Genomic DNA, 21,158 nt, shown 5'->3' on the forward strand with positions numbered 1-21,158 from the left:
CGTGGCCTCTGTCTTCAGAGTGTCTGTCCTGGCCTCCTGTGGGTCCCACATGGCCTCTGTCTTCAGAGCGTCTGCCCTGGCCTCCTGTGGGTCCCACGTGGCCTCTGTCTTCAGAGTGTCTGTCCTGGCCTCCTGTGGGTCCCACGTGGCCTCTGTCTTCAGAGTCTCTGTCCTGGCCTCCTGTGGGTCCCACGTGGCCTCATTCTTCAGAGTGTCTGTCCTGGCCTCCTGTGGGTCCCATGTGGCCTCTGTCTTCAGAGCGTCTGCCCTGGCCTCCTGTGGGTCCCACGTGGCCTCTGTCTTCAGAGCGTCTGCCCTGGCCTCCTGTGGGTCCCACGTGGCCTCTGTCTTCAGAGCGTCTGCCCTGGCCTCCTGTGGGTCCCACGTGGCCTCTGTCTTCAGAGCGTCTGCCCTGGCCTCCTGTGGTGCCTGGCCTCCTGTGGGTCCCACGTGGCCTCTGTCTTCAGAGCGTCTGTCCTGGCCTCCTGTGGGTCCCACATGGCCTCTGTCTTCAGAGCGTCTGCCCTGGCCTCCTGTGGGTCCCATGTGGCCTCTGTCTTCAGAGCGTCTGCCCTGGCCTCCTGTGGGTCCCACGTGGCCTCTGTCTTCAGAGTCTCTGTCCTGGCCTCCTGTGGGTCCCACGTGGCCTCTGTCTTCAGAGCGTCTGCCCTGGCCTCCTGTGGGTCCCACGTGGCCTCTGTCTTCAGAGTCTCTGTCCTGGCCTCCTGTGGGTCCCACGTGGCCTCTGTCTTCAGAGCGTCTGTCCTGGCCTCCTGTGGGTCCCACGTGGCCTCTGTCTTCAGAGCGTCTGCCCTGGCCTCCTGTGGGTCCCACGTGGCCTCTGTCTTCAGAGCGTCTGCCCTGGCCTCCTGTGGGTCCCACGTGGCCTCTGTCTTCAGAGCGTCTGCCCTGGCCTCCTGTGGGTCCCACGTGGCCTCTGTCTTCAGAGCGTCTGCTCTGGCCTCCTGTGCTGTGGGACACTGGTGCAGTGAGTTCAGCAAATATCCCCTGGCCGCCCGGCCCGGCGCATTGCACACTTCACTGCAGTGTGTTCAACGTCCGCACTTTAAGTTTAGCTTGGTTGGCGTTTTACTGTATATATCCATACTGCTTAGCATGACAGAGGGAAGAGCTGGTGGAGCAGATCGCTTCTCTACCTCCAATCTGGGTGATTGTCATGTTTTTACTTTAGTTGAAAGGGCCTTTTGGAACTCGGATAAACTGACAAAATGCACGGTGATCAAGCTGAAATCCTGATCTCCAAAATCTCCAAAATGTCAACTTTGGAGATACAAGATTTTCACTGGACAGTGACGATATGCAGGGGTGTAGTGGAGGGTAAACGCGAGTAAACGCAGTTTACCCACCTTTTGAAATGAGGCAGATAGTTTACTCACCTATTTTCAGATCACATATAAATCAATGAGGGAAAACAAGGTGGGTAAACTACTCACCTTGGATAGCTTACCCACCTCTGTATTTACCACTACAGCCCTGATGATACGTTGCTGCACCCGTGGGTGAGTGGCGTTAGGTAAACCTGACTGTGTGCAGTCATCAACATACGAGATCAACACTGATGTTGCGAAGAGGATGGATTGCGCTCTGCAGTTCCTGCCGAGGGGAGATGATGGGAGGAGTGACAGCTTGCTTCCTCCTGTCCTGTGTAATATGCAACATTTGATATTTATGTTATACCGCTAATCCCTTCATGTCTAGAGCAGTGCTTATCGTTTACATTTTACATTTTAATCGTTTTTCTGCTATTACCATGAGATGTCAAATTTATTACGACTTGCAAGCCACGCAAGCTGATTACAAAATCCATTCACTCGAAATGTCCTGTTACTCTTTAACTTTGTTTGACGCTGAATTTGTTAATTCTCATTAAATCTCTGTCTCTGCCTCAGCCGCTGGACTTGTCAGTTCTGGTTACCACCTCGTCCTCACCTGCTACATCCCCATACACCCACGCAGTCATTCACTATTCTCCGCTTATCTTTCAAGAAAAGACATTTTTTCCCCTCTGTCGCTTCTTAATAGCCTGTCTGCAGTTGGTTTATAGTGATTAATTAAAAGAGATTAGGCTTGAAGTATAGGTTTGTGAGGCGAAATAATTGACTGATAAAGACTTGATTGTGTGCCGGGCTGCTGCAGCAACGTGTCTTTGAACTTTTTGTTTGGAAGTGTTTTGTTCGGCTCTGTTGTCAGGCATTATGGCCACTGAATTATAGAGATAAGATGACTTCAATACATTTCCTGATGATGGAAAGACTTCCAAAAATGACGACTAAGCGTACTGGAGCGGTGAGGAAGAGAAAGAGGAAGAAGCACAGACAAACGGAGAGAGAGAGAGAGAGGGAGGGATTGTTGCTTTGCGAATGTAAAATATTTCCGCTGTGTAAACCTGAATAAGGACGAATATCTTTTGATACGCTCAGGTTTTTGCAAGGGAACTGTTTTGTTCCACAAAATGTCTCAGCTGGGTCAGCAAATTCAGTGGAGCTATTTTTGTTTGTCTTTCATTCTGACCTGTTTGGATGTACTGTAAATAGCTCAACTGTGATCACATCAGTTGTAGAAAGTGTGAATTCAGTGACTGTGCCTCTAGTAATAAAATCAGAATAGATTTTTTTTTAATTAAATAATTGGGTTTCAAGGTGAGATTTTCTTCCACCATGTGAGAAAAGTGAGGCCTACTTACTTTTATTTGCCAAGGTATGTCTTCACATACTAGGAGGAATTTGTCTTTGTGTGGTTGGTGCTCATCTAACATTGATAATAACAAATATACAAGAGATTATAAAATATTTTAAAAGGATTCAGATATTAACAGATATTGATAGTATTATTAACAGATATATACAGTATTGACACCTATTACACACCTATTACATAATACAGATCGTACTTTTGAAGTAGGTAATTTAAGTTCAAGGTCGACCAAAATGATAACTCACTGGACTGTAGGGGCGGAGCTTGACTTTCATGCACTCTATCAACTTAATGCCGCTTTAATTGATCTTTTGTACTGTTTGAGAAATCGCAGTTTATGTTTTCTAGTCCCCCCCCCCCCCAACCTTTATAATGGGACCCTATGGAGCCAGGAACTCACTCTAGCAGGCTGTACTTTTTACTAAATTAACACATAAAACTGTGACAGTTGACACACAACTTTAACACTTCATACACATACATGTGTATTATACATCAGACCCTTTAGCTACTTCTGCTCTCACTCACAATGTCAAAATATAAGCAATGTGATGTATAGTTTTTGAGATATTAGCATTTGTTTGACACAGCTTTTCAGCTTTATTTCATACTAGTTTCTGCTGCAGTGGCACCCGGAAGTACCTTTTTGTTTTTTGTTGTCGTGATGTCGCGCTGATTCATCCTATAATAATGCCATATATGCTATTTGGAAAATCCCAGTCATGGAGACACTGTGAGCGCAGTCCTGACTAAAGGGCACAGGATTAAGAAGGCAGTGTTTCACCTGCAGCTACCTGACACAGGCCCCAGAATAACAAAGACCCCTCTCATTTAGGGCCTGTCTGTGGGACAAAGCGGCCTTGTATGGGCTCAGCCTAATAGGAAATTCTATTAGACCAGAGGCAAATAACACTGCTTGGCTAATAACCTATCATGTAATTGAAACTTCACAGTGGCATCTGAACACCTAGTCGCTGCGTCTGAAAGAGTAGGGGAGAAGACGGTGGGACCATTAGCAAAACAGAGTGCTGATGACGTGGCTTTTTCCTCAATGCTTCATCTTGTTGGTTTTCTTCTACTCGTCATTCAGGCGCCATTGTGTGTGGTTATTGACATCCTTGGAGGAATATCAATATTTCATGCAAAGCCCTTTCTTTCATGTCTTTCCTACTTATTGAACAGCAGGCCTGCTTTTGTCTTTCTCATGCTAATTGTTGACTAAGAATATCTTGGCCAAATGAGATTCAGTCTGGCACAGAGAGAGAAACTAGCAAACCGAGTGAACCTGGGACAGTGAGAGTAAATCTTGAGCAGATGGTCTGCTCATTAAGCAAAACAAAAACTCTTTCCCCGTGCTTTCTTTCATGCGATTTCTCTACAGAGGGAGAAACCACGGCGCTGGCCTGTGTGAAGTATGACTCATTCTACTTTCAGTTTTACATTTCTGCTGCGTCCCCAATTCTGTCAAAAGGAATCGGGTTGCCGCCCTCTGTCACCTGATTCATATCCTCTGTGTTTGTCTTTCTCCTCGTCCAGACGTCCACTATCACCTCCTCCCCTCCTCTCCTCCCCCTCATGTAGGTTGTTCTACCTCCCCAATATAACACATCCAGACGTCCACTATGACCTCCTCCCCTCCTCTCCTCCCCCTCATGTAGGTTGTTCTACCAACCCAATATAACACATCCAGACGTCCACTATGACCTCCTCCCCTCCTCTCCTCCCCCTCATGTAGGTTGTTCTACCTCCCCTGTATAACACGTCCAGACGTCCACCATCACCTCCTCCCCTCCTTTCCTCCCCCTCATGTAGGTTGTTCTACCTCCCCAATATAACACATCCAGACGTCCACTATGACCTCCTCCCCTCCTCTCCTCCCCCTCATGTAGGTTGTTCTACCTCCCCAATATAACACATCCAGACGTCCACTATGACCTCCTCCCCTCCTCTCCTCCCCCTCATGTAGGTTGTTCTACCTCCCCTGTATAACACGTCCAGACGTCCACCATCACCTCCTCCCCTCCTTTCCTCCCCCTCATGTAGGTTGTTCTACCTCCCCAATATAACACATCCAGACGTCCACTATGACCTCCTCCCCTCCTCTCCTCCCCCTCATGTAGGTTGTTCTACCTCCCCAATATAACACATCCAGACGTCCACTATGACCTCCTCCCCTCCTCTCCTCCCCCTCATGTAGGTTGTTCTACCTCCCCTGTATAACACGTCCAGACGTCCACCATCACCTCCTCCCCTCCTTTCCTCCCCCTCATGTAGGTTGTTCTACCTCCCCAATATAACACATCCAGACGTCCACTATGACCTCCTCCCCTCCTCTCCTCCCCCTCATGTAGGTTGTTCTACCTCTATATAACACGTCCAGACGTCCACCATCACCTCCTCCCCTCCTTTCCTCCCCCTCATGTAGGTTGTTCTACCTCCCCTGTATAACACGTCCAGACGTCCACTATCACCTCCTCCCCTCCTCTCCTCCCCCTCATGTAGGTTGTTCTACCTCCCCTGTATAACACGTCCAGACGTCCACTATCACCTCCTCCCCTCCTCTCCTCCCCCTCATGTAGGTTGTTCTACCTCCTCTATATAACACGTCCAGACGTCCACTATCACCTCCTCCCCTCCTCTCCTCCCCCTCATGTAGGTTGTTCTACCTCCCCTGTATAACACGTCCAGACGTCCACTATCACCTCCTCCCCTCCTCTCCTCCCCCTCATGTAGGTTGTTCTACCTCCCCTGTATAACACATCCAGACGTCCACTATCACCTCCTCTCCTCCCCCTCATGTAGGTTGTTCTACCTCCCCTATATAACAGCCATAACGGCCCATAAACTTCGCCGCCGGACGGAGCTGGCCCAAGGCCAGAGGATGCTAGAGTAGAGTAGAGGAGTCCGCCTGCATGCTGATTTATGCACAAACATACACAGTTAGCTAGCAGACTGCCGATAGCAATGCCGCAGTGTGCTGCTTATTGCTAGATTTATGGCGGGACAGTGGCGATGTGGGGGCTCTGTTGTGGTGTACACCTTGTTTATTTCCCGGTCGACGTTGCTATTAATATTCATATCAATATTCAGATCAATCATTTGTGTTAGGGTTGGGTATGGCCAGGCTCACCACTTTCTAGCCATTACTTAGACAAAGTGAGTCAGAATGAAGTCTTGTAGATTTATCATAATAATGGGGAGCAAAGATCATGCAAATTTGAAGCCAGAAATGTATTTGGAGGCTATATCTAACACAGGGAGCAAGGAAATCGCATCAGGAGAGCATAAAGACCAGGACCAGTTTTCCCTTTAAGATGATAGTTTGGTGAACTAAATATGTCTAATTATCACCAATATATTATCTTGTCAGTCATACGTAATTGTGCCACTTCACCCCAGAAACGAAATTGATCAAAGTGGTTCGTGTTTAGGAAGTGAAATATTATACTATATTATACTTGCCATGCCTCACTTTAGTGAATTGACAGACATGCCACAGACAAAGTGATGCAGCAGGACACTGTTGTGTTTTACTAATACATCTTCAGGATCCAAAGCCTCCATGCAGTTGTCACTTCCCATACAAGTTATTTTCCATCCTCCCTCATAGCTTATTTACTTTGGCTCTTTTCTGTCACTGTCACAGAGGGAAATTGCTCTCTACACCTCAGTGGATCTTCACACGATCCACCCTGTCACTCTTGGAAGCAGGACCCGACCAATAACATGGGTTTATTCAGTCCCATACCAATAATTGTGGAAAGGAAATGAACAGTGTCTGGTGTAGTTTCTGATTGAATGATTTTGTCCTTCTGATTTATTGAAAAGAAAAAAAATCTCCTGCTTGATCCAATATGTACTGTTTCTCTCAGCCGTTTTCCTGAGAGGGAATAAAAAAATGCTAATATATTCTGGGATTTGGTTTGGAGATGGAACTGGCGTTTCTTCTCAAAGGTTGTGACTGTGAATATCGTCCTCCTGGTTGTGCTGAAAGCAGCAAATGCCGATTAATCTCTGAAAGGCAGTATTGGTATTGGTGTACCGATATACAGTATCGATCAGGTCCTGGTTTGAATATTGGTAGGGCCAATTATGATTTCCGCAATGCAGAACAAACAGACGGAATCATGGAATTTGGTGATACAAATTTAATCAACTGTAAAACATGGAATGTCACAGAATTTTCCATAATTTGGCTGAAATTCATAAAAGTATGCCTCATTATCAAAAATAAAAAGTAGACCTAATTATTGTAGTAACCTAAATTAGAGTAGAATTTGGAAGAACAAATTTAACTGAATTTAGATTTTTTTTTTAAATAAAGCAGATTTCATATGGCCTGCAAAAGTTGTTGTTCTGCTTCCCCTCACTCGTAAGCACCTTCCTATGTCTCCGTTCGTCCGTCCGTCCGTCCCCACAGAGCTGTGTCGTGTAGTCAGACCACATGACCGTCTCACCACCCGGGCCGAGTGGCAGCCAGCCTGTCACTGCCGGCTGATGTCAACCCGTCAGACTCCTTCACTCTCAGTGGAGCAGCACTATTGGGCTCTCAGGCTGAGCTGGAGCAAAGGGGTTAGGCTATTTCTGGAAGCAGCGTCGTTCCTGCTGCCTCCAGAGAGGGGGTGTGGGTGGAGAGGTTCTGATGGTTGTTCCTGCTGTCTCCAGAGAGGGGGTGTGGGTGCAGAGGTTTTGATGGTTGTTCTGTTGCGACTTTGTGTGCTAATATGATAATAAAAACAACTAGAGAAGGTTCCATTTCCAGAAGATTGCTTCCATTTGAAAACGTAGAATTGATTAGAACGAGTTTCAATGTCTTTAAGATTTGATTATTTGGAGATTAAGCAATTTATTTGCTAGCTAAAAGATAAAAAGAATTACTTCGCTGTAAACCAAATATTCATTTTGTTCTTATTGTTGAAGAATTATTTGATTGTGTGTGTGTGTGTGTGTGTGCGTGCGCGCGCGCGTTTGTGTATGTGCGCGCACGTGTGTGTCTATGTGTGTGTGTGTGTGTATGTGTATAAATGTCTCTGTCTCTTTTAGTGATATAGGTGTTGTTAGTGATGTTTTGTTTGATAATTATGAGGTAGAAGAAGAGATTTGCATTTTCTTGCCTGTATAATATGAAACATTCATATTGCAACATACGCTTGTGTGTTTGTAATGTGTACATGCACTTGGGTGGCTTTTCTGTGTGTGTGTGTGTGTATGTGTGTGTGTGTGTGTGTGTGTGTGTGTGTGTGTGTGTGCGTGCGTGCGTGCGCGCAGTGGCGTCATGCCCATTCGGGGGGGGGGGGGGGGGGGGCGTGCTACGTGCCCACTGATTTAGTTTGCACCACTGCCCCGCGCCCCATTCATTGTTTGTCTCTGTGTCTCACTCTCTCATCCCTCTGGGTCTTCTCTATTTTCTTGCTTTAAATATCTCATCTTTTGTCTCTTAATTCCTGTGGAAGTGGAAGAATTCACATTCACCACAGGTGTGTCTGCGCGCACGCGTGTGTGTTTTTCATCTTCATGCACGCTAACCGCTTTCTGGTTTAAATCGGGGAGAGCTATAATTTACTGCGCACCATGAAACACGGAGAGCTAGGATCTATTTTTGTACATCCAGCGGGGTACAAAAAACCCCTTTTTATGTACTTCATGTTGCATAGCAACACGTTTGCTCACCAGCTTGCATTGTCACCTGCGGAGGGAAGGAAGGCCCGTCGAGTGGATCTGGACGGCTCTGATTTCTGCCTTGATTAGTGGGATACAAATGCCTTTTTGTTGAGTTTTTGTTTCTCTTTTTTGCATTGGTCCATTAACATAACATGATAGGTACATTGGGTGTCCAGGTAGTGCAGTGGTAGATTCCCTGCCTACCAACACGAGGGTCACAGGTTCGAGCCCCCGTGTTGGTCGGGCGTCCAGGGATGTAGTGGTAAATACAACGGTGGGTAAACTACCTATCCTAGGTGGGTAGTTTGCCCACCTTGTTACCCCTCATTGATTGATTGATTGATAGATACAGTTGATCTGAAAATAGCCGAGTAAACTCTCTGCCTCATTTCAAAGAGGTGGGTAAGGGTATATGTCCTGGTCGCCGCACTAGCACCTCCTCTGGTCAGTCAGGGCACCTGCTCGGGGGGAGGGGAACTGGGGCGAATAGCATGATGCTCCAATGCGCTACATTCTGCCGATGAAACTCCTCTGTCAGGTGAAAAGAAGCATTTGGCGACTGCGCAGGAAGCATGTGCTAGTCTACGGCTCTCCCCGGATCGGCAGAGGTTGGGTGGAGCAACGAGTGGGACAGCAGGGGGGAATTGGCCAAGTACAATTTGGAGAGAAAAATTGTACGTCCTTCATGGGCGGGCCACAGAAAGAGCCCTCTCAAGGGTTTATTGGTTAAAAATGAGAAGCCTGTGTGCAATGACAAATCACTATGAGTGTTTGAAGGGCGATGTGAGTCTGCAGGGGGGATTATATAGTATCAGTGTGCTGAACATTGAGAATCTATTGGAGAATCTATTTATGACAAGCAACACTGAAACTGACATTTGATCTGTACCTGCCCGATGAATTATACATCCGACCCAAGTAAATAGCTGAATAATTGGACACGCTCATTGATTTTTCGATGTCCGCGCCGCAACAACTTTCAGCGACTCCAGAATAGCTCGCTTCACATTTTTGGTGGAGACAGATGTGCTACTGAAGTGTGTGTGTGTGTGAAGGACGCTGTTTGTGAAGCCATGCAATATTAATGAATGCAATATTTCCAACCCAGATTCAGTCGCCTCGAGAGGAGCTGAGGCTTAGCTGCCAGCGAGAACCCACTTTGTTTTATTCCTTTTGTGTTGTATTTAGACTCCGATAGTTGAGTTAGACAGGAAGGAATTTTGTCGTGAGAAATGTGTGTGTGTGTGTGTGTGTGTGTGTGTGTGTGTGTGTGTGTGTGTGTGTGTGTGTGTGTGCGTGCGTGCATGTAATTAAAAACAAATCTGTTAGTTTGCTCTTCAATTTAAAAAGATGAAATCCGAAATCCCATGCCAAATTTTTTACTTAGCAAACGCCAACATTTCGTTTTGTTTTCGCCCTGTTTAAATACCTCTGCGTAATTTTTTTCTTTTCTAGGCAGCCTGGCAGTAATTAATGCTTCAGAAGCGTGTGGATTTTCATCAAGACGATTTGCTCTCCTCATGTATGCAGTTTGCTCTTCAATGCACAAATTATGTGTTTGGCTTTCACAAGCAAAGAAAAATGAGGAATCATATTTGTAAGGATCATCTGATATCTTATCACAAAAAATCAGCAGCCTTGCCTCCAGTAATGACTAGTGTGTCCAAAATGTGTTTCTAGATATGCAGATGACGTCATTTTGCTGGACAGAGACATTTACGGATCAACAAGAGAAACTATCCTTGCTGTTCTCCCTCCAGGTGATGTGCCAGGCAGAGAGCCAACAGAAGAGCCTGGTCGAGTCCATCGACTCTCTGCCCACCAGAGGCCCTCTGTCCTGCCTGGACCAGGACCTGCTGCTGCTCAAGGCCACGTCCGCCGCCACACTCAGCTGCCTGGGCGAGTGCCTGAGCATCCTGCAGCACAGCCAGAGGCACGGCCAGGCCCAGGGCTCCCAGCCCAGCCACGGCGCCCACGCATGCCCCTCCGGTGAGTCCGCCCCAGGCTCCGGTCCACTCCTGCTACTGGAGCCGCCACCCCCTCTGTCCCCCCTGTACCTCCGGTCCCCTCCTCCACAGCCCGGCATCGGCGGCAAGGGCCACCTGGGGGAGCTAGACTGTGGCCCTTGTCCCTACCTGATGGGGGCCATAAACTTGAATGTTTGTAGTAACTGTTGTTAAATGTTGCATTTAGTGCATCGGTCTGTTGTTTGTTTGTTTGTTTGTTTGTTGTCTTTTCTGTTTCGGTCCATTCGTGTTTTTCTTTCCCTTTTTTCCATAGTGTGTACTAGTGATTAGTGTTGTTCTTTGTTGTGGTTGTTGGTGCCAATGTTGTCCCCCCCCATTCATTGTTGTGTTATCTCTTGTCCCCAACTGCATCAAATGCTGACAGTTCTTTCTCCAAATGGTCACTTTGCCAGCGCCAAGTGTAAGCATGAAGGAAAGCCTATTTATGGTCAATATTGTTTACAAAGGGTCCTGAAAGCATTTTAGACTCTCTCCCTAAGTGCATGTAAGAAGAAAAAATGACGTGTGAATGAGAGAACCCAAATACAATAACTAATATACTACTAATATACTATGCACTTCTCACTCTCCTCAATGGATTCAGTCTTTGCCAAAGAGATCCACATCAGTGCCTACAAATGTCAGACCTGTCTGCCATGTTTAATCCTCTCTGTGCCAGATCTAAATGGATCCAATAAAGCTCTTTCAACGCAAACCTTCTGCAGCCTGAGGGTGCTTCTATGCTTTCTATGCCCCCTCTATTGGGAACAATGGGTGGATTTGGGAGGGCAACAGTCCTAAAGGTGGAAGGTAGACCCCAAATACTGGACACGAATCAACTTGCCAGATAATCAGCAATCCATTAAATGCTCTGGACTAGTTCTCAATCTTCTCATTTTGCCCTAGTCCAGGGGCATTTACAGGGAGACAAACCACACCCATGTTCTCCAGCAGGGTGGGGTCAAGCTGATTCAAGACAACAAGTTGTGGTCCACCTCCATCTGTGGCACTCACAGGGGGTTCTGTGAAGGTCTCCTGGGATGGGGGGCCTCGGGTCTGGGTCTGGGTGGTTTCCTGGACCCCAGTCAGTCCTCACATGTTGTTGGTCTTCTGTTTGCGCCAACAGTCACCCTGCCCTGTGCCTGTTCTTCGGACAGGGGGTGGTGCGGAGTGGGACCGCCGGGCCGCAAGTACAAACCTCTTTCCTTCCGCTGCCTGGCTGACAAGTCTTGTGGGGGTCCGGCCGCTCCCCGCTTCCGGCATGTACCCCCCACTCCCCAGTGACCCCCCCTTTCCCCCCACTCCCCAGTGACTGCTGAACAACAATGAGTTCCTTTTCGGACGCTCGGCTTTGGCCAAGCGATCGGTCGCGTGGCACACCGGCCGCGTGGCACACCGGCATGGGCGGCATCCAGATTTGATGCGGCTGATAAAGGGAGTGGTTGGTTGGTTGGTTGGTTGTTTGGTTGGTTGTTTGGTTGGATGGCTTGGTCATTCCCACACAGGACAGCCTTGCCACTGCATGGGCAAGATAACTCTCCGGTAGTGAGCCGCGCATGAGGTCGGACCGAGCTCGGCTAGCACGCTGGTCCTTCCCAGGCTCTTATACTGTAAGCTACAAAACAACGTGACCACCAGGGGGCGGCAGCCTCAGTCTGTGAGTCTGTTTTAGTCATGAGACTGAGTGTGATGAAACCTTACAGATCTTTGTAAAACTCCCACCAAAAACCTGCCAGTCACAAACCAGTCAGTCACGGAGGATCTTGGCTGCTCGCTATAGCGCTCTCTTGGACCCGCCTCCGCTCGTCACCCCCATAAAGAGCTTGCTGAAGGCCCACCACATGTGGAGGATTTTCTCTTTAAGGAAGAGAAAATCCATAGATGAATGAATTTGCCTTGCCACCAACTACTCCCCTCGCAGCTTGATGCGGAATTAAAAAAAAGGAGACATGCTTTGATTCATGTAGAATGGAGATGAGCGGCGAATGGCATGTCACACTTGAAGAGACAATGAATGGGAGCGCTTTGTTTGAGTGTGTGTGTGTGTGTGTGTGTGTGTGTGTGTGTGAGAGAGAGAGAGAGAGAGAGGGAGAGAGAGAGAGAGAGAGAGAGAGAGAGAGAGGGTGGTTGCATCGGGCAGGTGGACAGGAGGTGGATATTGGCTCAGATATGGAACATTGATGTCACAGCCCAGAAATGGAAGGTAAAGCCATTGGACACACCTACTGCATGATGTTTGTCTGTCCATCGTTTGTTCTACCACCGGCCTTTTTTTGGCTCACCTGCATGCTCCCATCCAATGGCCTCCACACACACTCCTGCTCTCTGAGGAGTGTTTCTGCTTCTGGTGCTTTACTGTGACATCTCAACAGATATACAGTATATCTGTCAAATGTCTTTTTTTTTTAAAGAAGCTGAATTGCTGTATTTGTCCATAGCGACGTCTGTCCCCCTCAAACCCTTTCTTGAAATGCACTCAGAGAGGACAGTTAACCGTCTCTAAATGCCTGGAGAGAATAACCTTTCAAAAGCCGGCGCGGAAATTCAATTTTCGCTCTATTAACAACTCACTCAAGCACACCTCTCACACCGTGCAGCTTCCCCCGCTCCTGTCTACACTGTACGTTTGTAAAAGGACAGAACCGGCGAAGAAGATTGGGCAGATCACACTTGTAACGTACCTGTCAGTCAGACTGTCAGTTGAGTGCCGGGCCTGAGGGCGATTTTTAGAGCGACCAGCCTCATTGCGCCTCAGCCAAGCCGGCAGAACAGAAGCACGTCTCAGCACAGCTTGCTTCTCCCTAATGGATATCGGAGACTGGGCTAGCTGCGTTAGACTTTAACCTGATTTGAGCGCTGGGGTTGGAGATGAGGAGGGCCTTTGGTATCACTCAGAAAACAACAGAGTGAAACGTCATGGTATACTTAGGAACTCTTTGAGTGAATAAGCATATGACTTGGCTTCAATTTTTCAGATGAGTGACGTTTTCATATCTCATTTATCTGAGGATGGAGTTAGTGTTGCGTATACTGTAGGCAAAGACAGCAGAGATTGAGTACTTTCAGGTGACAGTCTAATGACTTTAAACTAACTACAGCTGCATAGTACTGTAGTCGTTGGCTAACATTGCTGTTTGAAGGTGTAGTTATGTGACACGATCTATTATGATTCGGTTGTGTGATTTTGTGCCCATGAATTTGTGAACATGAATCATCGTCATTCTGGTCACTCCTGTCTGTTTGACCTGAGCCGAGTCAATACATCGCAGCGGGCCGGGGCATGATAATGATTGTATTATTGAACACACACACCTGACACACACACACGCGCACACACACACACACACACACACACACACACACACACACACACACACACACACACACACACACACACAAACGCACATAAACACACAATTTCCTGGTGTCTTGTCTCTGTGAGTCTGGAAGAGCAGTCATTGAGTTCAGCGCTATTTATGAGAATTTTAATATTGAATCTGTCAGAAAATATGTCAGATATTAATATTCAGCAGAACAGAGTGTGATATGAGTTGCTGTTTTCTCCCCCATCGCCCTTCGGTTCCCTTTGGTTGCCACTTTCATGTGGAGCTTCTCTTTCTGAAGACATTAGAATCAGAATAAATTGCAACCAAAAGCAGCCATTAATACACACACATCATATATTAGTAGGGATGGGACAATTGATCGAAATTCAATATATCACAATACAAAAATGTGACAATATTATGCATCATGGGGCAGAAAAAAGTATCTATATTATATATAGTATGTACTGTAGTACAGTATATTGGCTCCCATCTCTTTCTGCTACGACTTGTTTCACAATTTCACAAATTCTCTATTGAAATAATATTATTTATTTGGTATTGTAATTGTGTACATTCTGCTAAGCCAATGCCATTGCTAGAAAGATCTGTGGCTCAGAAATAAACGTACATCTGCACAGTCAGACTTTGTTGTCACTGGACCTTTATCTATGACATCGTATCGTGGTTGTGTCGAAGCGTGAACACTAAACAGTGAACCCCACGTCGCCAATCGCATCATATCATGAGATAAGCATGCGGTCCCATCCCTATAAATCACATGCTGCCCCTCCCCTCTGCCTTCACCAGAAGTGGCTCTGACCCGGCTGTGTTGTTCCGTTTACAGATGGTGCTCCTGTGTGGACTGTACCAAAGTCACCCTCAGGGGAGCCGCTGAAGAACGGAGGTCTGACTCCTCTGCCATCAGCCGGGCCCTCCCCGGCACTCAGGAAAAAGAGTCTGTCCCATGGTGCTGAGGTGAGACACACCCCTCTGTCTGTCTGTCTGTCTGTCTGTCTGTGTCTCTCTCTCTGTCTGCCTGTCTGTCTGTCTGTCTGTCTGTCTGTCTGTCTGTCTGTCTGTGTCTCTCTCTCTCTGTGCCTGTCTCTCTCTGTCTGCCTCACAGTCTGTCTGTCTGTCTGTCTGTCTGTCTGTCTGCCTGTCTCTCTGTCTGTCTGTCTCTCTGTCTGTCTGTCTGTCTCCCTCCCAGTCTGTCTGTCTGTCTCTGTGGCTCTCTTCTCCCCCACTCTTGCTCTGCCAGTTATCTGAAGTTTAAGAACACTTCAGGGCTGCACAGTTAACCTCGAACATATTGAAATCTCTATATTGACTACCGCAGTTTCTAAATTGCAGCTGCATTTCTACTTGGAGGGAAATGTATACGTTTCACACAATTTACCATATACACAAAATACAAGCGTTTTTGGTGCGGTGCAGAATCCCCGGCCTACAAATCAAACCGAGCAACTCCTTATTTGATCTCTTATCTGTCCTAATCGTCCCCTTATTCAGCGCTGTTTGCAGTGGTGCTGTTACACTGAAAGTGTTGGTTACTGGGCTGTAAATCAGAATGGAATAAACAGTCTCACTGCGTGCGCCTGTGCCGATGACGCGGTGATGACGACAATGGGGCAGCGAGGAACTCTGCCTGGCTTTCTTTCATTCTCTTGCGTTGCCCTCGAGGCTCAAGGCTTCTGAAAATTTGAACAGCGCTGCTGTCAAATAAGTGGGTCACACTCACGCAGTCTAGAGCTGGAACTCGGCCGATCTCACTAGGAGGGCTTTGAAAATCCATGCCAGAGAGGCTCTGCCTGCGACCTCCCCTGTATCGCTGACACCAAATAGAGACCGGCGTTGAGTTGAGCACCGACAACACGTAGCAAATCGTTTATTTTAACGGAAACGGCTTTGTTTGAACACCCTGTTGTGTGCCGTAAGCGCTGCACCTATCTGTTGGAGGTGCGACTGTGCGCACTGCCTCTTTAAATGGCGGGGTTTATACTGTACACGTCGCTGCTGATTGGGTAACACCTCTGACACGCCCACCAAAGAAGAGACAACGTACCTGGGCCGTCCCAGTGGCTCACTGGTAGAGCCCGTAGCACTAAGGCTTAGTCCTTCGCGACACAGGTTCGAATCCGACCCATGGTCCTTTACCACGTGTCATCCCCTCTCTCTCTCTCTCTCCCTACCTTTCCTGTATGAATGAATGAATGAAAGTTCTATTTTCGTGTCAGGACAATTCCTTGACCCATCCCATATGGGATTATCAGACACATCAACATTCAATAATTAACAAAACAAGAACATTCCGGTGTGTTACCCAACCAGCATCACATAATACAACCTACTGTAGATATAAAAAAGCAGAGTATACATATATACTGTATACACATACATCTATAGCATTAATAAAATAAAAATTAATTATCTATTAGCCTATAGGTCGCCCCCCATTGCATATTTGAATTATATCAATATGATGTGAGTTTCTATTCGCCCTTTCACAGAACACCTTTTACTTTTATACTTGAGTACATTTCAGAGCCTGTACTTTTTTCCTTTTACTTGAGTAGGCTAATTAAGTTGAATCAGTACTTCTGCTTTACCAGTCTTTTTTTTACACAAATAACTGTACTTCTACTTAATCAGAGCAACAATGTGATTAAATTTGGAAGAGACAACGTACCTCAAAGCCTGTTGCGCCTTGTTGCACACCGTTTCGAGGAAACATGACATTCATCCTGGAAACCATAGCACACGGAGGACTGTTTCGCAGATTGAACATACCCCTGGTGACAAGTGACGTCATCGTGTGGCTGTGTGGGGTGGCAAGTGGGGATGGGAGGGTGACAATGTGTTTTTTTCCCCCCTCTAACAGAAAGCATAACGCTTGATCATTTCCAGTTAAATGGTTGATTTTTAACCCACTCTGACACTAGTTGAAACAACAGCTATTGGTGATGTATCTTACATTTCTATACATATTTTGTTGTTTTGGTGGTGATGTTGTTGCATGAGATAGTTGCAGCACAGCTACAATGGAGTAGTAGACAGATTACAACACAAAATAATGCATTGAACAATAACATCATTGATTGATGATGTATAACAGTAGAAGAGTATCTAAGTGGGGATTTTTCCTTAAACTAACCTCAATACATTTTTGCGTCCACTGATTTTCAGTTTTTTGTTGTTGTTGTTTTGTTTGTTGTTGTTTGTTTGCCTCGGCCACAGTGTGACCCAGTGAACATTTCTGAAGCCGTTCTATCTTTGTCACTGTCGTCTTAGTATTCCAACATGGCGACGTAATGGAACTCTGGAGCCACGGATAACAATACGAAGATTAATGGGGAAATTGCCATCTCGGCCCCGCTCATAATAACGCCCTGCTTCGTCAAACGTTAGACTCGTATCGTTAACTTGTCACGAGCCCGTGTCATTAAATATTGAGCGAGCGCCGTGTTAAACACTCGTGTCAGATCTTTTAACACGCCTAACAGTCAGGCCTGTAATTTCTGTCTCAGTACAAAGAGGAGGGAGGGACATTTGGAGGGACATTTTGATCTTGATGTACGCTGTCCTGTCTGCATGAGACGAGGGACTTAGTGCACCAGCAGCACAGACATGCAATTTAGAGGGAGCGTGATCTAATCTGTCATGTTAATGATCATTTTCTATTGACACTGGACTGCAAAATGGCTATTAAGGCCTTGCAATGTCAACTGTTACAACTGATTTACAGCTAATTGTCCAACTGTTCAAGATACTTCATGTGCAGAATGGAGAAGAGAGAACCACCACAGTCATTTAGCCCCTGTAATGGTATTATATTATTATGATTTAGCAGACCTCAGCCAAGCAGCAGCGATGATAGTCCTGCTACTGTCAGTACTGTGCTAATTAAACGGGTTAATTTAATTACAATTCCTTGCTATGACTGTCAGCAAATAAGACCGCGCAGACCATAAGAAAACTCAATAGAAATGACAATCTGGACAAACTTTCTTAACCCGTTGTAAATAATAAAAAAAATACTTGATTTATAGCCTCAAAGCACGTGCGAATCATGTTGAGTGAACAAACGTCTTTAACCCAATAATGCTATGTAAACAATGTCAGTAGTTGAAGATGTAGAATGCACTACAATGACTACAATGATTTCTTTTATGATTAAAAAAGTATCTATTTAGTAGTATCCATTTTGGGAAAGAAAATACCCTGAAATCTCTCTTATCTACCTCTCTTATCTAAAATATAGAGGATCTGGTCTTTAAGCAAGGACTGCAGTTAGCCTAACTTTGTGCTATCTTTAGGTTTGTGAGAGTAGACATCTCATTTTAATTTGAAGCAGCAGATCTCATTAGTGTCTCTTCAGAGCTGCTCGGCCCAGTGTCTGCAGCAGAGGGCAGGGAGACGCAGATGCGCTCCAGATTGCCGAGGAACATTAGTCCGACTTCACTTGACTCTTTGATTCATTCTCCAGTGAAATCCTCCAGCGGCAGCCAGTCTCTTCTGATTCCTCTCCGCCCGGCCAGGGTGATACGATGTCTGACCTTATCTTCTTGTCTGGCGTGTGAAGGAGATGAGGTTGAGGAGGGAGGGAGGGAGGAGGGAGAGATTCACTAAAGGCGATACTGTATTCAGATCATGGATCATATTCAGGACAGGGATCGGCTGTGTTATTGGGATTGTTATTTATCAGATGTGCATGTGTTGGCTCAACAGAAGTTCTAGAAGTTGGAAGGATGGTAAGCTTGCCACCTTGTGGTATTGAAACACAGTACAAGTAGAGTTAGCAATACAATGCAATGGATTTCAGATTCAGATTCAGATTCTGGTCCTCTTATATTTTACTTGTCTCTACTTATATATTCTGTGTGTTTTTTGGCCAGATGTCAATGTGACTCTTCTCCTTAGATAAAGGATAAAATGTGCAGTGCAGCAGCATTCAAGTTCAAGGTCAGCTCGTACTCTGATAAACAATTCAAAACCTTGGCCCGCTGCCAAAGTCCCATTCTGCATGTGGTGCAGCGAGTAAAATATGAAATAGTCCCAGAATAATCAGGGCTTTGCTGTTTGAATCATTCAGCACCACAGCGGTTGCGTTTGATATTCTGTTTTATTATGCAGCCAACAGGAGAAAGAACTCGCTCGCTCCTTTATCATCACCCAGCATGTAGCCAATCCATAGCTGTGGGAAAAGGGAGGGTGAAAAGTGCTGGTGTTTGCACAAATCAGGTGGGGTTTATGCATTTCCAATAGCACCCGTGTACTACTCCCTTGCCAGATATTAGACCCGTCCATTACGATGGATGCGGGTTGTTGCTGTAGACGAGAGAGTTAATGACAGGCCGTCAGCCGGCTCTGTAGCAGCGGTGGAGCACAGAAGAACAGTGTGTAAATCTGCCTGTGGCTTGCTGTGCTGCTGTGGAATAAACTCAGTGCTTTCCTTCTGCTGCCCACATTTATATGTAAAAAGAAATCGGATCGATTTTCATTTTTATTCAAAAGGAAAATGTCACAAAGGTGAGGAGGGAGAGCAACACTGAAATCGGCTGCAGCCCCTAGCCCCCCTAGTAGCACAACGGGCCCAGGTCCACCGAATCAGCCTAACGTCCCCAACCACCAGGCCCCTGCAAGACAGGGCCAGGAGAGTGGGGGGGGGGGGTCGTCAGTCGTCACATAAGCCTATGAAGAAAAGAAAAGAAATTCTTTCATATTTTCAAAAGGAGAATTAAATCCTGCCCCACCTTTTCATCTTCCAGGAAGAGGAAGACGGAAAAAGACTTTAATTGACTTGGAAATACATTCATTAGGATCAGAGAAGTGTCAATAGCATAATAAACGAGGCTCACTGTACGCGATATTTTTTTCCGGATGATGGCGAAGGCTGGAGGCACCCTCTCTGCCTGTGATTGGCCTAGTGTCAAACGTCGTTAGTCGTCACATAAGCCTATGAATAAAATAAAATAAATTCTTTCATATTTTCAAAAGGAGAATTAAATCCTGCCCCACCTTTTCATCTTCCAGGAAGAGGAAGAGGGAAAAAGACTTTAATTGACTTGGAAATACATTAATTAGGATCGAAGTGTCAATAGCATAATAAACGAGGCTCACTGTACTCAATATTTTTTTCCGGATGATGGCGAAGGCTGGAGGCACCCTCTCTGCCTGTGATTGGCCTAGTGTCAAATGTTCATCCAATCACATTCGCTTGGCTATCCTGCGTCTCTTTCTACAGTCTGTGGTCAGACAGACAGCAGTTTCGCTTGCTAGCATGCATGAAAGACGCCACTGTGTGTTTATGTTTTTGATATAGTCTGGTCTCTGGTTATTAATGCTGCCGCTACTTTGGCAGTGCACGTATGTAGCCTACAGACAAATAAAAAAGAAAAGATAAAAGATTAATGAGAATTGATCAAGGGTTATATAAAAACAGTGTCGCCCATTTACTCATTCTAACACAAGAGTGTCATGTATTTGAATTGAAATATGTATCAGTATGTGGTGTTTGCCCAGCCCTTCATTGGGAAATGCAGCTTTATGGAGTGGGATCACATGGAGATGGTCTTCAGAAACTTTGATGAGATTGACAGTAAGTAAACATTGTTTCAGATACATGGTGGAGTTGTGGAAAAGTGTGTGTGAGTTTGGAAGAGGAGTGCACCACTAGGTGGAGACATGCATCCATAGCAGTGTTGATTTCGTAGATGAAAACTATGAGGAAAAATGTTAGTCGACTACCTATTTTCACTGCTGAAAACTAGACTAAAAATGTTAGGGAGGGACGAATTGGGAAGAGATCCAATCAGAAGAGAAGAAGAAGTTAAACATCTGTGTCTGTATTGCACATTCAAACCTTAAAACAATTCCAGAATAACAGATTAATATATCTTTACAATAAATTTGGAAATTCTAATGAATAGTTACGGTTTTCTTTGACTAAGATGATATGAAAATACTTGGACACTTAGTTGACGAAAACTTGACTAAATAAAATCAGGATGAGGTTGACTAAATATGATAAGAGCTTAAGAGAAAGTGGATTATAGCTCACTCAGATAAACATGTGAATGTTGTGTGATATGCAAAGGTTGTTGGTTCAATCCCAGCCTCAGGCAAAGTACTCACATAGAGAGCCGCAGGGATGACGTATTTTTGTAGTCAGAACGCGGAAGTCCCGGACTTCCTGGTTCTTCACTGTTTCTGTCTATGGGATTTTTGAATGGGTTTTTGCCGCAATGCTTCTAATAATCTCTCTGGGCAACGCTGGCTTAATGAAACGCGAACCAGAGTTCAGTCGGATAATCTTCACACATGAGGACCAGTTTCATGAGTTTTGTAGCGTAAATGTGAGCCCTAGAAGTAAAAAGCTCGAGCTAAGCTAATCCAGAACTACACACTGTCGCATAGGCTTCCACGTCACGTCAGCGCTCAACCTGCCGGA

The 21,158-nt window shown here is 45.9% G+C and overlaps 1 protein-coding gene across 1 annotated transcript in view; it reads left to right on the forward strand.

Annotated features, from left to right (window-relative positions):
- Nucleotides 1-21,158, forward strand: part of osbpl10a (oxysterol binding protein-like 10a) — a gene marked incomplete at its 5' end in the record, with an annotated part of 81,748 nt that overhangs the window by 38,635 nt on the left and 21,955 nt on the right. Inside the window, 2 exon segments of the mRNA XM_083646009.1 lie at nucleotides 10,137-10,365; nucleotides 14,556-14,686. Coding sequence (XP_083502135.1) covers nucleotides 10,137-10,365; nucleotides 14,556-14,686 — 360 coding nt within the window.

The sequence above is a fragment of the Poromitra crassiceps genome (genome assembly GCF_964638095.1).
Source record: "Poromitra crassiceps genome assembly, chromosome: 11".
NCBI lineage: Eukaryota > Metazoa > Chordata > Actinopteri > Beryciformes > Melamphaidae > Poromitra > Poromitra crassiceps.